We start from the raw sequence: 17509 nt of genomic DNA, 5'->3' as shown, positions 1-17509 counted from the left end.
CCTTTTATTAAAGCTATGTTGTTTTTCTCACGTAATATATCCTCATATGGTTGTGCTCTCTCTACTCTCAGGTCCCCTCTATCTCTTGTCTTCTCAGATCCATTTCCATTCTAACTTAAAATAGAAAATAAAAAGACTTCTAAAGGGTAATAATAAAATAAAACATAATAGGATAAAACAAAAACTAGCACATTGAAATTGGATATAAACAAGGAAACAGAAGGAAAAGAGCCCAAGAGAAGGTAAAACAACCAGTGACCTACAAGTTACATACTCAGGCATTCCATAAACACATTGAATTGGAACAGATATGTGCATATTGCCTCAGTCTCCATGAGTTCATATGAGCTTTGATCATGTTGATTTACAAGCCTTGTTTTCTTGGTATCCTTCATCTCCTCCGGCTCTTATGCTCTCTTTTTTTCCTCTGTCACAGGGTTTTCCTGATCCCTGAGAGGACGAATTTGATAAAAAAAAATTTTTTTTGATAAAAAAAAAAAAAACCACACACCTAGGGCTGTGTGTTTCAAAGTTTCTCACTCCATAACATATGGCTGTGGGTCTCTGCACTTGTTCCCAGTTCCCATGTGCTACAGGAGGAGGCTTCTATGGAGATCGCTGAACAAGGCATGTGAATCTATGAGTATAACAGAAATTGTTAGGAGTCATATTATCGCTACTTGTTTTGTTATGATGCTTTCTTTCCTTTAATTTTTAAAAAAATTTTTAACAGTAGTATTTGGCTTCAGTCTAGGTCCTTGGGCTATCTAATGTCTGGTTCTTGGTCACATAAGCAGTGTTGGCATTGGTTTCATTTCATGGAGTGGACCTTAAGTCATATCATATTGACTGGTTACTCCCACATGTTTTGTAGCTTTGTGTCAATATTGCAGTTGGAAACCATTGTAGATTAAAGATTTTGTGCCTGGGTTTATATTTCTCTTTTGGTAGTATGCAGAGTACCTTCCTATACTGTGTAGCTATCAAGTAGTGGTAAAGGATATATCAGCAAGTATGTATTGTCTATGAATAAGCGATAAAGCCTTATTCTAAGTTTGTGGCAATAGCCTGCCTTGTTTGGGGGCTCTGATGTGATCCCTTTCCTTGACTTTTTAAATGTCATGATGGGGTTATATTTGAGTGCTTATCTATTTTTCTGGTGCTGAGGTTCAACTGAATGTTTTATTTGGGGAGATATGCCAAAAGAGATTTGGGCTTATGGATAAGTATCTTATTTTCCCAAATTCAAACACAAATATTTTCCTAAATTCAAAAAGGAAATATGAATTCATCGCTTCTCGGCCTTTTGGCTAAGATCAAGTGTAGGAAATATGAATTCCTGCAGAATCACCACAGTGATGTCTTTAGCAAATACATCGGAGCTCTGCTAAGTAGAATAGAGTATGACAAATTCATTTTCTGAATTAGCAGAAAGCAAAAGCAACAAAGCCTCTGATCACTGAGTGCTCAGTTTATAAATCATCTAACTCATTAATACATCTAATATGTAATGCTCAGCTATATTAGCTATTAATTTTAGCAATAGAAAACTGGTACTCAGAAATGGTAAGTAGCTTCCAACTGTGGTCAAGCAGCAGAGCCTATCTCTAGACTTCAGTGCCTTATCTAAGTCCATCACATGTTCTGGTTTGGTACATATAATGAGTTTACAAACACTTTTTATCTGAGAGAAGTTTGCAGCAAAGGAATTGTACTACAGGGACTAATGAGTGCATAACAGTGAGTTAAGAAACTTGTGCTGTAGTGTTGCACTAAAATGTGAAAGGTGCTATCTCAGTCACTGTTCTATTGCTGTGAGAAGACAGTATGACTAAGGTAACTCTTATAAAATAAAGCATTTATCTGGGAGAGGCTCAGTCCGTTAGCATCTTGTGGGGAGCAGGACAGCAGGCAGTCCTGGTGGTGGGCAAGTAGCTGAGAGTTACATCTTGATCCATAGGCAGACAGAGCGCCTGGGCTTTTGAAATTTCAAAGCTCAGCCCAGTGACAAACAACCTCCAACAGGGCCACATCTCCTATTTCTCCCAGTGCTTTTAAATGGTTCTACTCCCTGGTGGGTGAGCAGTCAATACACGAGCCTATGGGGCTCATTCTTATTCAAACCACCACATTAAGAGAAGATGCATTCCTTTAGTGGGGAGGAAGCAGGAAGACAGCATGGATGACGTCCTGACAGAGCTTAACTTGAGCTACAAAATGAATGTGAGTTCAGGAGTAGCCAGAGAAGACAGAAAAAAAAATATGTAACAAATGTTGAAACTTGAGGCATGGTCAGAAATAACAGGTTAAGTACAGGATGAAGGAATTCACTTCCATGTACATCATCTGTAAAAAAGGTATGATTTGATGATAAGAAGCTATATGTATTTTTGTTTGTATGTGGGCATGCATTTGTTTTACCTATATTTAAAATAAACATAATATTTTGGGGATTGGAGACAGACTTTTCAATTATTTTAGAGTACCTCATATCACTTTCCTTATTCCTGAGTCCTCTTTGGGGTGAAGAATCAGGTTAGGTGTTATTCACATAAACATTGGAGTCAATACTATAGGAGAATGCTGAAACTGAATCCTGGAACTTAAGGTTTTAGGTACATTTGCTTCTCTACAACTGAATGAACTGGGGTAAGGGACGAACAAGTATTTTATACACATGTGAAAATTCGGTTTAAGAAAGGAGGTGTAGTAAAGGGCCTGTGTGTTTTATTTATGGAAGGTAGATGATGTTTTCTGGGGAGATACCTCCAAATCTTTCTTGAGTCTCTGTTTTTGACTTCCATGGTTATCAACCATTCAGTGACCTTTAATCCACATTCAAGAATTCCCTTCTCTGGAAACAATGATGATGATGTATGAAAGTGCAATTCTCAAAGACAACAGAGCTAGACTTCTGTTGTGATTTAATTAAAGACAGGCATTGGAGGTCGTTACTAGCAGTGCACACTATGACTCTTTAATTAGGTGACCTTAAAACATGTGAACAGAAGCTCATATTTGAATAACTGAATTCTAGCCCTATTTTTTGTTGTTGAAGAGGACAGTTCCAGGAAAATCAACTTATCCTTATTTCTTCTAGGAAGGCGTGTTAAGCTTTTGACTGTGAAACACACTTAGTAAAGATCCAGCTCTCTCACAAGGGAATGCTTGTAATCTTGATTACAAAGCTAAAAAATACTTGTCATTCTCTGTCTTGTGTTCATGAGACAATGAAAATAGCTTCCTAATACTTCCATTGGCATCAACGAGTTATATGTAAGTAATTTTATTGACTAGAACAAAAGAGTTCTAAAGTCAAGGTTAGTTCCAGTATTTCTAGCACCTACCCGAGTGTGCCTGTCATACTCTAGTCATTCAACAACTATTTTGTATACTGACTGAATAACTAGAGATGTATAAAAGCAATCCCTATCCTCAGGAAACCACCAGAGTTCACTGTCTAGTGGGGAATTTACATTCTGTAAAACACACATGTGCTGGAATTCCAACAGTAGAAAATCATATGACATCCACCCAGCCCACACACTGGAATGTGAAATGTCAGTAAATCACAATCTGTCATTCTCGACTAATGAATCTGTCTATGAAATTTGTAACATTTTTAAGTTCTTCATTTTATTATAATTATATGACATGGAATACAATTTAAGTAGCAGGTCTTGACTAGAGAAACATGAAAGACTATTTTATAATATGTAAATAATGTCTCATTTTTCACATGAAAATGGTCTGACTTATCTAATATAAGACATTTTTATAAAGCAATGAAAAGAGACCTCAAAGTTCTTGTAACCCCCTTGTCTTTACCACATAATGTCTCCTCTAAGACGATGTCCTGAAAGGGTAATAGCTGCGATGGAGAACACAGCTCCTTTATGGTATCCTATTCCTAAATCATTCAAACTGATTTGAGAAAACTAAGTCCAAGCAACACATTGACTCAGTTTAATTCTTGAAGCTGTTTTTAAATTATAAATGGGAGCTCCTGAAGTGGAGGCAAGAGGTGAGGTGGAGAAGAATAAATATTCTTTACATGTCAGGGGCGAAATGAGTATTTTTCCCTTTGAAGGGGGTTAAAGTAAATGTGTATGCATGTGGTATCTGGAGTACTGGGGAAAATGAAAGCAGTTAGTCTATGTCATTGGCAGAAATAATATTAAGACAACATAGTGGAATAAGAACACTTCTCCATTGTTGGTGGGATTGCAAGCTGGTAAAACCACTCTGGAAATCAGTTTGGCGATTCCTCAGAAAATTTGACATAGTACTACTTGCAGACCCAGCTATACCACTACTGAGCATCTACCCAGAAGATGTTCCTACAGGTAATAAGGACACATGCTCCACTATGTTCATAGCTGTTTTATTTATAATAGCCAGAAGCTGGAAAGAACCCAGATGTCCCTCAACAGAGGAATGGATACAGAAACTGTGGTATATATACACAATGGAGTACTATTCAGCTGTTAAAAACAATGAATTCATGAAATTCTTAGGCAAATGGATGGAACTAGAAAGTGTCATTCTGAGCGAGGTAACCCAATCACAAAAGAACACACATGGTATGCACTCATTGCTAAGCAGATGTTAGCCCAAACGCTCAAAATAAACAAGTTACAATTCACCCAACACAGGAAGTTCAAGAAGAAGGAGGACTGAAGAAGGGTGCTTTGGTTCCTCTGAGAAAGGGAACAAAATACTCACAGGAGCAATAAGGGAGACTGCGTGGAGCAGAGACTGAAGTAAAGGCCACTCAGAGATTGCCCTACCTGGGGATTCATCCTACAAACCCCGACACTATGACAGGAAGCATATACCAAAAGGAGCATGCCATGGTTGTCTCCGGTGGGGCCCTGCCAGAGACTTACAAATACAGAGGCAGAAGCTAGCAACCAACTATTGGACTGGGCATGGCGTCCCCAATGGAGAGGCTGGAGGATGGTCTGGAGGAGCTGAAGGTGTTTATAGTCCCATGGGAAAAACAATGATTTCGGCTACTCAGACTCCCCAAGACTCCCAAGGACTGAACCATCAACCAAGGGGTACACATTGTTCCGGTCAATAATGTGGCAAAGGAAGGCCTTGTTGGGCATCAGTGGGAAGAGTGGTCCTTGGTCAGGTAAAGGCTCAATAGAGACCCCAACAAAGGGAAACCGAGGGGGGAGGAGGTGAGAAGGTGGAGGGGCATAAACTTGGAGGCAGGGGGTGGGAGGAGGGGTTGGGGGTCTTTGGGGAGGGTGAAAATTGGGAAAGATTTTACCATTGGCATTGTAAATGAAGACGATATTCAATAAAAAAGAGAAATGAAACAGAAAAAAAAAAAAAGAAAAATAGTAGCAACTCCTCATGGAAGTAGCTGCTGATATTAGCAATGAATGTCATTTTGGGACTGTGTGATTGTTCAGTTACTTCTGCTTCCCAGTAGACAGAGTTCCCTGAGAGCAACTTGGTGGCATGTGCTCTTAATTATATTTTTGAGTATAACTGAATGTACATATAATGTTTCAAATATGCGATATAGTCTAAAGATAGATAACTTTAGAATAAACAAGATACTACTTGCAACACATACAGAAACACAACTTAAAAAATGATAATTCAAATAAATTTAGCCAATTTCTTTAAAAAAGAAGTTTTATTTTATTTATTGATTTTTATAGTAAATGTTTAACCAATGTGCTGTTTTATGATGAGGTGTGCAGGCAATTCAACGTAAAGAATTCCCAGTCAACAGCAGTCAAAAGCTTTCACTAATATAACAGTTATGAGGGTCAGGTGAATACTGAGCATTAGCACATGGATCAGATATTGCTGGTACAGTCTGGAAATGTGAATGACTAGCAACATGAGAAATCACCTCAGGCTTTTCTGTATTCAGCACGTGGTTTATACAGAGCACCTGGAAAGTATGAGTTGAGAAAACAGAGCAAATGTCTGCATTAGGGCAGGGTCAGCATTTGAAGTTTGGTGAAGTCCTGTTTGTCTCTGGTGGTCTTTAGCTCCCAGTTTTCTTGGCCCTTGAGTGTGCAATGTGCAGAGAAAACACCTGTGGCCCATGTAAGATGGTTGGTTAAGTGAGATGCTTCTAGAGCTGATCTTTCACTTTGGAAGACTAAGTCAGAAGCAGAACTAAAAAGAAAGAAAAGAAAACAAAGCAGCAGCAGAAACCACAACAACATAACAACAACACATACTCACTTGTAGAGGGTGAAAAGAAGCTATTTTTTCTTTTTAGCCTTAACTCCTAGATAAAGGGCTGGAGAGATGGCTCAGTGGTTGAGAGCACTGATTGCTCTTCCAGAGGTCCTGAGTTCAAATCCCAGCAACCACATGGTGGCTCACAACCATCTGTAATGAGATCCGTTGCCCTCTTCTGGTGTGTCTGAAGACAGTGTACTCATATAAATAAAATAAATCTTTAAAAACATTCTAGATAAAAAGAAAATTATAAAATTCATAACCACAAATAACCACACTTAGGATTGAATCAGAATTCATAGTATCAGTATCTTAAAAATCTATAATGTAAAAAAAATCTATAATGTGAGAAATTGAAGTTTTAGTTGAAAATGCCATCAAATGCCTGCAAGAAGCAAACGCAGATACATTTACAGGGCTATATCTTATTACATCTTATATCCAGCACATGTATTTACATTTCTATGAAATATGTATAAATAATTTTCATTCTTTTTGTTTTGTTTTGTTTTGTTTTTTTGGAGACAGGGTTTTCTCTGTGTAGCCCTGGCTGTACTGGAACTCACTCTGTAGACCAGGCTGGCCTTGAGCTCAGAAATCCGCCTGCATCTGCCTCCCAAGTGCTGGGATTAAAGGCCTGCGCCACCACCGCCTGGCTAATAATTTTCATTCTTAAGAAATATTAGTTATACATAATCTTTATTTTTATAGAATATGTGTTTACAATGTAAGAACTTAAATCTCATAAGGAAGTAGATCACCAGGAAAGAGATTGAGTTATCCCCCCGATCACAAAGACCATAGATACATAAATTGTCAGGTAAAGGATAAAAACTACTGAGGTCGATATATATGCATTCACACACACAGACACACACACACACGCACACACACATGAACAGATGAATGAGCTATAGACTATAGATCTAGCTGAAAAGGTTTGATGAGGAACTGAAGAAACCTGTAGGAGTATAAGTATGATACTGAAACTAGAATTAGTAAACAAGAAATCATATCCCAAGAAAAGCACAGAGGTAAAGAAGAAAGATGAAAGATGGATCCCTGGAGAAGGTATTGACTTTTAGTAGAAATAAAATTCTGACTTTTCTAGCAGAGAAAGTAAAGTGGAAGAAAGTGTATTAGAAGAGGAACCTAGTCCTGCTTTACACACACCTGACACCCTGTCAGGTGTAGGGAGAGAAATGTAAAGAAACAGTACTGCAACAACAAGCAAGAAACCACAGTGATGGGGGAGGGGCTGCCTTGGCTCTGCTTGGCCTCATCTTCAGTTCTCTTAGCACTGTGAACATAGAAAACAAAGAGGAATTAATATGTCCGTAGTACTATTCAAAATGAGAGCAAATGATTACATTTTTCATTACCAAAAAAGTCAGCTTATAAATGATTGTATAGGCCGGGTGGTGGTGGCACATGCCTTTAATCCCAGCATTTGGGAGGCAGAGGCAGGCAGTTTTCTGAGTTCAAGGTCAACCTGGTCTACAGAGTGAGTTCCAGGACAGCCAGAGCTACATAGAGAAACCCTTGAAAAAACAAACAAACAAAAAATAATAAATAATAAATAATAAATAAATAAACAATTGTATAATAAATAGAATAACAGCATAATTTTATTAGTGAGTGTTTTGGCACAAATTATTAGTGGATACTTAATTGTCTTTCAAAAAGACATTTTGGATTAACTTACTTATATATTAGAGTATCAACCAGAAATTGATAGCAAACAAAAATGCTTCCTTTTGGAAGATAGACTTGTCAGTTACACCTTAATCAAAAGGTCAAATTTAGCAACAGCATTTGAAGTAATTTAGTGGGATGATGCAATGCTGTTTTTTTTTTAACTTGTTTTTTTTTAATTGAAAAAAAGTAAAAACATTTTATGATAGCATTGAAGATTTACATGGAAAATATTTCTGACAAAATTGAAAAAATATTTAAAAAACACATTAAAATTGACAATTTTCATGCAAAATTAAAGAGTAAAATGGTAGACATAATGAACATTGCTAAATTAATTGAAGGAAGTAGAAACATTTTATGATAGAATTAAAGATTTACATGGAAAATATTTCTGATAAAATTGTAGAAAAATATAGAATAACATGTTGAAATTGAAAATTATAATGAGAAATTATACAGATAAAATGGTAGGCATAAAAATATTTCTAAGTTGATTGAAACTGGAATTATAAACTTTTTCTGATAAAATTGAAGATTTACATGGAAAATATTTTTGATAAAATTGAAATATATCAAAAAACATGTTAATTGAAGATTACCATGAAAAATAATACAGATAAAATGGTAGACATAAAAACATTACTAAATGAACTGGAAGAGGAATTACAAACATCTTTTGATAAAATTGAAGATTTACATGAAAAATACTTCTGTTAGTCTATGCCTTTATATTGGGCAATTGAGTCCATTGATGTTGAGCGATATTGAGGAATAGGGATTGTTGCTTCCTGTTATTTTTATGTTACTTTTATGTTTGTGTGGTTACTTTCTTTTGGGTTTGTTGGAAATTACTTTCTTGATTTTTCTAGGGTATAGTTTCACTCCTTGTATTGGCTTATTCCATCTATTATCCTTTGTAGGGGAGAATTTGTGGAAAGATAGTGTATAAATTTGGTTTTATCATGGAATATCTTGGTTTCTCCATCTATGGTGATTGAGAGTTTTGCTGGGTATAGTAGTCTGGGCTGGCATTTGTGTTCTCTTAGGGTCTGAATGAGATCTGCCAAGGATCTTCTAGCTTTCATTGTCTCCTGTGAGAAGTCTGGTGTGATTCTGATAGGTCTGCCTTTATAAGTTACTTGCCCCTTTTCCCTTACTGCTTTTAATATTCTTCCTTTGTTTAGTGTATTTGGTGTTTTGATTACTATGTTCTGGGAGGACTTTTTGTTCTGGTCTAATCTGTTTGGAGTTCTGTAGGCTTCTTGTATGTTTATGGGCATCTCTTTCTGTAGATTAGGAAAGTTTTCTTGTATAATTTTGTTGAAAATATTTACTGGCCCTTTAAGTTATAAATCTTCACTCTTTTCTATACCTATAATCCTTAGATTTAGTCTTCTCATTGTGTCCTGGATTTCCTGGATGTTTTGGGTTACAAGCCTTTTGCATTTTGGATTTTCTTTGACTGTAGATTCAATGCTTTCTATGGTATCTTCAGCACCTGAGATTCTTTCTTTCTTATATCTCTTGTATTCTGTTGTTGATGCTTACATCTATGACTCCTGATTTCTTTCTAAGGTTTTCTATCTCCAGAGTTGTCTCTCTTTGTTATTTCATTGTTTCTACTTCCATTTTTAGATCCTGGATGGTTTTGTTCAGTTCCTTAACTTGTTTGCTTGTGTTTTTCTGTAATTCTTTAAGGGATGTTTTGTGTTTCCTCTTTAAGGGCTTCTACCTATTGACCCATGTTCTCCTGTGTTTTAAGGGATTTTTGTGCTTCCTCTCTAAGGGCTTTTCCCTGTTGATTCATGTTCTCCTGTATTTCTTTAAGGGAGTTATTTAAATCTTTCTAGATGTCCTCTATGAGCATCAAGAAATGAGATTTTAAATCCAACTCTTGCTTTTCCGGTGTTTGGGGTATCCAGGACTTGCTGTTCTTGGGAGAAGTGGGTTCTGATGTTGCCAAGTAGCCTTGGTTTCTGTTGGTAGGGTCCTTGCACTTGACATTTGCCATCTGGTTATCTCTAGTGTTTATTGGTCTTGCTGTCTCTGGCTGGAGCTTGTCCCTCCTGTGGGCCTGTAAGCCTGTGTCTGTACTCCTGGGAGACCAATCTCTTCTGTCAGGGTCTGTGCATAGAAGGCTGTGGAGCCACCTGGATCCCTGGTGCAAATGGAGACCAGAAGACTCGTGTCCCAGCAGCTCTATTGCAATGCTACTGTTAACATTTAATTTGATCTTAGAGTAATCACAGGAAAATAACTAGAATGCAGATTGTTTTTAGGGGTGTGATCTCTCAAGGACTGGGTGAGTTCTCAGTGAGTGAAGTGGAAAGCCCGAGGTAGGGCTCACAGCATCCACTTAAAGGCTGGGTCCTTTGGTGACCCTCTACATTTTCATGGACAAGTGGATTCTGAATGGTCACTGGCCAGTTAGTCTAGTTGTAGTAACAAACTTCAGGTTCAGTGAGAGAGTTCATCTCAGATAGGTAGGTAGGTAGGTAGGTAGGTAGGTAGGTAGGTAGATAAAGTGGAGAATCTATGAATATGATTATTGTCTGTGGCCTTCCTTTCTGCTCACATGGCCACATGCACCTATACATATCTCTGTACCCTTCTACACACAAATTAAGAAAAGTTCATATTCTACCAAAATGATTAAACTAGTTGACATGAACATTCTAGGTCAGTACTGCATAGATGAATGACCGTGTAAGCTACAAATGCAATTTAATGTTTCAGTGGCCATGTTACAAAATCTGTAAACTTAATTTCAATGTTATAATTTAATATCACATGAGAACATTATTTAAACATGTAATTAACTTAAAAATAGCAATTAGAATATCTTTTTCATGACTCTTAGAAACCCAGAATGCATTCAGTGCTCAGTATATCTTATTATGTTGTAGTTATGTGCTCTTGAATATCATTGTTGTCAGGGAAGCTCCATATTAGAGGTGATCTAAGAGGCATATGAAATACTTGATTAAATGAGAACAATAGAGAAAGCATGGAAATATATTTTTGGGATAATTAATAGATTTGAATATAGGTAGTACATTAGATAACTCTGTATAAAATGCCTACTTAAGGAATGTTTGGTATTGTGTGTGGCTGAGCATGCGTTTAATCCCATCCCTTGGGAGGTGGAGACAGGCATATCTATGTGAGCTGAAGACCAGCATGGTCTACATAATGGGTTCCAAGCCAGCCATGGTTAATGAAGAGACACTGACTAAAAAACATGCATAAATACAAATATTTTAGTGTGTATTATATGTCCTTGTTTTTAGGAACTACACAATGAAGTAGCTATGGATAAAACATCAAATCATAAACTACTTTTTATTGATTCTTAAAATGAATTATATACACATTTAAAATGAATAAGTTGACACAAATGTTAGCATGGTTATTTTATTTGCTTAAAAACTAAACAAGAACACTTTATTAGATAACTATAAAACTTTTCTTAATGATTTTAAATGATAATAATGATAATATATTTAGGAAAATATAGAATATTGTGAAAAAATTGACTGCATATTGATTTATAAAGCAGAAATCAACACATTTCAGCAATCTAGAATTATATAAAATCTGTTCTTTAGCTGTGAAATTATATTAGGAAACAACACAATGATAATTTAGAATTTCAGAATTTAGAAGTGAAATATTCATGGAAGGTATGGAGAATAGATTACAGGGTATCACATTTGAAGGTGGGAATCCAATTGAGGAGGCTTGTAAGGTTGCAGATTGTGCATGTCAAGGGCCTGCAGGAGGCAATATCAAGTGGACAGCGTGGGCAGTATTTAATGATTGTATAAGGAAGAGATTGAAAAGGTAGTGATTTGTCATGCTTTCCCAGATGGAAAGTACTGTTGCTAATTCTGAGAGAGTCATGCTGACTGGAATGGAGATAGCTGATTACTCAAAATTGGAACTCCAGTATTGCAAATGCAAGATACACAAACCTGTGTGCCAAACACAGTAGTTGGATCAGACCACTGAAGTAGAGAGTTAGAAAGTTGTCAAGGAGAGAAAGAGTGTGTAGAAGAACATCACCAATAGCTTCTGAAGGTACTCTGACAGAGACAGGTAAGAAGACATCAGAACGAAGGATGATGACCAGGAAGTGATGTGATGTCACATGACCCGAGAGGGGAGCAGGACAAAGCCCCATTGGCCCTTTCATGTCCTCTGTACCTGTTACCTGATTTTATTGTAAATTCACCAACGGTCTTTAGGATTCCTCCACTTTCGTTTCTAGCTTCTCCATCTCCTTTCTTCTAATTATTTCAGTCAACTGATTTATAATTCGTGTTATAAAACTAAAATCCTAAAGTTTTATAATCTCAGTTCAAAAGCACGATTTTAAATAAAGAGATGGTTATAAGTTCAAACATATTATGACTGTCAGAAGTAGCCAGGAAGCCCATTTCCCATCTTAGGGGAAGCTTATCACTCTGGCAGGTTGTTATGCTTAATTGCCATCTGGGCCCCCCTTTAATTCTTTACTGAGTTGTGTGTGTGTGGAGGGGGGAATGTCATGTATTCTGAAGTCTGGAAGCAATCTGACATGATTTGATTAAAAGACACTACCGAGAACTTTCACTTTCGAACTTCTGTGGGTTATGAACAATAGTTTTGGAGACTGCTGCTCCCTTTCCTGTAAAAACACAGTACTTTGCAAAAAGCCACTATGCTGAGGCTCACACAAGGTAATTCATAGGCCAATTCTAGCAACCTAGTACTCAGAACATTATTAGAATAATGTTAGCATTTTGTTATCAGTTTCCCCTCTACCTTAATGTTCTGTGTCATACTAAACTACATAATTCATTCCAGTACATCCCATTCTATGTTGACATTAAGACTCTAAAATATAGGCTTTATGATATATAGACCATATGCCTCTGTATCTTTTAATATATTTAAGCTGAGAAATGAAAAGTGTTTGGTAGATGACGAACTTTTGTCTTAAGCCTAACCCTATTAAATGAGGAGATACTTGTTTCTGTTAATTAATGAATTGGTAATTTATTTTAAAAGATCAGAGCCTCCTATATAAACTAAGATTTGTGATTATAGAGATAATAATGGTGTTATGCACAGAAGTCCTTTGTATACGTGAGCATGTGCTATGTTGATGCAGCAGACATTTTTCTGAGATTGTTTTTTTTTTGATATATGCTATTCATTTATGCTTTACTTTCTAACCCTAAATTTTAGTAATTACAAAAGCTCAGCATAACATAGGGTAAGGAAAAACAATTCAAATATGTTTTAAGTAACTGTGTTAGTAATTTTTTAAAAATATAGCATCCCCTATTTTAAAAAAAAAGTCTGTAATTTGCAATTCAATTGAAAAGTACATTTTTGGAAACTATAGTAGTTTACAATCAATTTTTTTTGTTAATTCTAGAAAAAGTTAAACTGGGTAAAATAATGAACGATATTGAATCTGTGAGTAAGAGAATGGAGAAAGAAAAGGAGATGCATCTCTTGAAGTCCAGGTACTGTGGGATTATCCAACCTAAAGAATGCAAAGAGAGAGATTAAGAGGAAGGGAGTGAGAGGGAGGGAAGGAAGGGGGGAAGGAGGGAAGGGAGAAAGGAGGGAGGGAAGAGGGAGAGAAGGAGGAAGAGACAGAGAAAAACTGAGACAGAGGAGAGAGAAGGAGATTAGGACAGAGAGAGGAGAGAGAGGAAGGGAAAGGGATGGTGGGAAGGGAGGAGGGTAGGAGGGAAGGAGAGACAGAAACAGAGGAGAGAGAGAGGAGAGAGGCAGAGAGAGAGAGAGAGAGAGAGAGAGAGAGAGAGAGAGAGAGAGAGAGAGAGAGAGAGAGAGAGGAGAGAGAGATATTTTCTTCTTTGAGCACATTCTTTCACTAATGGCAGTGGTTTCTCAAACCCATTAACACCTCACACACAAGGCTAATTTATCTTTCTGCACCAGTCCCGAAGCATATCAATTATCAAAATTTTAGTTTTCAGTTCAATTAACTTTTGAACTAGAGGATGTCTGAGTAGCTAGGCAAACCATCTGGGGTTTACAGTGCAGAAGCTTAAATACAATTTGTGTCTTTCTTGGAAAAAAATGCCATATTTTATGATAATATTACATAAGTTAGGAATTTTAATAACTCCTTTGCAGTAATTATGGAGCAGAATAACTTATGATTTTCCCCATTAAAACCTAATAATTAAAGGTTAGTTTTTCCATAACAGACGGTGAGGGTGATTCCACAGAATGTGGTTAAGATGCAAGGATTTGCAGTCTTGCTTCTGCTCTCCAACGTGCTTGGAGATGGGTCAGCTACTCTTCTGGATTATTCTACAGAGTCATACCATCTTCCAGATACTTTTACAACGGTGTGTGTGTGTGTGTGTGTGTGTGTGTGTGTGTATGTGTGTGTGTATGTGTGTGTGTGTGTGTGTATGTGTGTGTGTGTGTGTGTGTGTGTATGTGTGTGTGTATGTGTGTGTGTGTGTGTGTGTATGTGTATGTGTGTGCGCACGCAAGTGTGCGTTTTAACCTAAGGCCACTTATGACTGTCCTAAGCACATACTTTTGAGAACTTGTACAATGTAGATGTTCCTCTATTCAAACGCTCTCTTGATGGCTTACTTTACAGCAATTCATTAACACAACATGTTAAGAAAATTTCAGTAATTGGCTCAATGTATAAATAATGTAAATTGGAGGAAATCCTATCTAAATTTTGAAGAATATCTTGTCTTCCAAAATGCGTGTCACAAATTGTGCTTCACAGCAGATGACCCTTGACTGGAGCAACCATTTTCCTTGATTAAATCTCTTCCAGGTCTCAGATTTGAATAAATGGGCAACATGCACTGCTTCAGGGAAAGAAGCTTGGTTCTACTTATGATTGGGGAAGATACAAATTATAAGGAAAAGAAGTTATTATATTGAAAGATTAATTTAAAAAATTCCCCTTTCTATCTTTGCACAAATTAAACTCAATATTCAGGTTAGATTAACTAAAGTCATGCCTGTTGGAAGACTATTTAATAAAGCAGTTATACAGTTTAGTCTATCCAGCAAGCTTTTAATAACTAGAAAAGTTAACTCAATTCATTTAAAAAATCATCATTCTTCGTTTATTTTATGAAGCCTGTAATCCAAGGAACATTAACAGTGATTAAGGGACAAATGAGTACTCATTAGTGACTAATCTGAACAAGAATAATGTTTTTCATTACGGTGTCTTTCTCAGTAGGGTTAACTGTTTCTCAGGGAATTGTTTCTTCTGCATCTGGTAGAAGATAAAGGTCTCCTAAGATCCCCTAGTTCCCATTTTTAAATGAAAACACATCCTGTTTAATGACAAAGGTCAACACTCTCTGAATTAAGAGCAGATACAGGTACTCCAATTACAGCCTGGGGCTCACAGCCTGATCGTCAATCCACTCGGGCTGCCCTGTCTTTATTTATAGCTAGTTTAGGCTGGTAAGTTCTTCTTCCCTCAGCAGTTAACTTCGTTTTGTTAATGCTGCTTTGTGATAGGAATGCCAACACAGACAAGCAAATGCTTTGGGATATGGTGATGCAGGTTTTTTGTAAACCTGTATTTTGGTAGATTTTTTTTTTTTTTAAAGAAGACATCTGGTTGAGTTCTTTATTGAAATCTGGCTCTTCATATAATGCAGAGAAAGCTTAGCAGAGATGCTGTAGGTAGCCAAAAGAAAAGAATGGCACCAGCCAGGTGGACAGGTAGAGGACTGCTGACAGGTTTTCAGACCAGATTTTGGGGGCTGTTCTGTCCTGGTCACATAGAGGCTTATGGGGAGGTTTTTTTTTTTTCTTTTTCCTATATTTCCTTTCAAAATTACTTAGAAAGAAAGCATGTTTGGTTAAGATGACATAAATCATTTTTAGGTAGATTATAAAAACATTTGCTGAAGACAAGGAAAAATGGCTAAAAAGTAAAATTATCAAAGAATTTTGTAAACAGGTGATCTCTTTATTCATCTACAGTTTTCTATTTTTGTCATGAAAAGAGCAAACAAAGCGAACTGTTTCCTCATTGTCATATATAAACTTAAGAATGTGCCATTCTTTATCTTCAAATTTTAAATTAAAGATCACCATTCATAAAGCATCCTGATCTTAGGATGGTAATGGATATGGATACACTCTAAATGTTACTTTCCAACCACGACAAAGCGGTACTGACCTACTTATCAGTGCTGACCTTTGCTGCTGTCAGTAATAGCCAGTGCATTTGAAAGCATGGCGTCTGCATTTCTACCCATACACTCTTGGAATCCAGGCAAATGACCCTAAACTTTGACCTCTGCTTTGTCATCTGCTCTTGTCCTGTCAATAACAGGACCCTGATGAAGTGCCTATAGGCATTCCCTGTGCTTTTGCTCTTTGCCTACCCTCAAAAGTGCTAAGATGATCGACATGCCTTTTTCACTGGGTTGAAACACCTCTGAATTATTACTTAATTTTCAATTTCAATGGAAATTTTTCAATTTTTTTGGCTAAAATAGATGATTTTGTTACTATTTTTCATTATTAGAAGATTGTGAAAAATATCATTTTTTCTAATATGAAGATTAAATACTTAACCATGGTCTACATATTAGAAAATAAACTGTCCAATACATGCATTTATCTCACATTTGGTAGACTATAAATGAATTCTAAAATTTCAAATGGAATTTCAGCAGTCCTTGGGTATATCCTTGGATATGTCATATGCATAACAGAAAGATGAGATGAGTTAACTTTGTAACTTGTTTACTCTTTATTTAGTGCCTACATCACATCTGATAGCAAGCTCTGACTGAGATCGTCATAGACTCTTTCTTGATACATGCTTTTTTTCTCTCTTAGAAAAACATTTTAAATACTGATACCTCTGTGATACTTCCATGACACCTAGACAGCAATTCCCTCTCTAGGCATTTATACTAAACAGGCAATTGAACAGGTGTACAATTGAGAATGCCCAAAGATTTCTGAGCCTTTTTTAAAAATGGCAAAATAATGTGAACACCCTAAACATCTATTAGAAGACTGATAAATCATTATTATATTCTACCCATACAGTACAACATTAAAGAATAGTCCAATATACAACAAGCATCTATATGTAAATGAAATGTCTATAATATAATATTAAGTGCAAAAACTACTTTGATAGTTCATTTACATTATATACACATGAACATTGAAAAGGTATGGAAAATATTATCCAGCTAATCATGTCAGATGAAGTTAGAATAAAATAGTATATTATAATATTTAAGCCTGACCTCAAATCATGACTCTACCCACTTCTAGTTGGGATAGTCTGACCTAATTACCCCTATGCAGTTTTAGTTCCTTCATGTATAAAATTTGTAAATTAATAGTAGCAATTGGTAGTTGGGCAAATTAAATTAGATAGGGCATAAAGAAGGCTTAAATAATACCTATGAGAAACTATGTTTTCAATAATTAGCAAAATCTTGGATTGATGAGATTAGAGGATATATTTCTTTTCTTTTGGTTATTTACATTTTCTAAACTGTCTACATTGTCCTTGGCTTTAGATCCTACAGTCAGACTTTTTTAA

At 36.3% G+C, this 17509-nt stretch overlaps 1 protein-coding gene across 1 annotated transcript in view; it reads left to right on the top strand.

The window, feature by feature from the left end:
- Positions 1-17509, top strand: part of Iqcm (IQ motif containing M) — a 372144-nt gene that overhangs the window by 36948 nt on the left and 317687 nt on the right. Inside the window, exon 4 of the mRNA XM_052166437.1 lies at positions 13343-13433. Within this exon, the coding sequence (XP_052022397.1) occupies positions 13343-13433 (91 nt within the window). The remainder of the gene's footprint in view (positions 1-13342; positions 13434-17509) is intronic.

Source organism: Apodemus sylvaticus, chromosome 21 (genome assembly GCF_947179515.1).
Source record: "Apodemus sylvaticus chromosome 21, mApoSyl1.1, whole genome shotgun sequence".
In the NCBI taxonomy this organism is placed as follows: domain Eukaryota; kingdom Metazoa; phylum Chordata; class Mammalia; order Rodentia; family Muridae; genus Apodemus; species Apodemus sylvaticus.
Note: the sequence above shows the minus strand (reverse complement) of the source record. Positions and strands in the feature narration are given on the sequence as shown.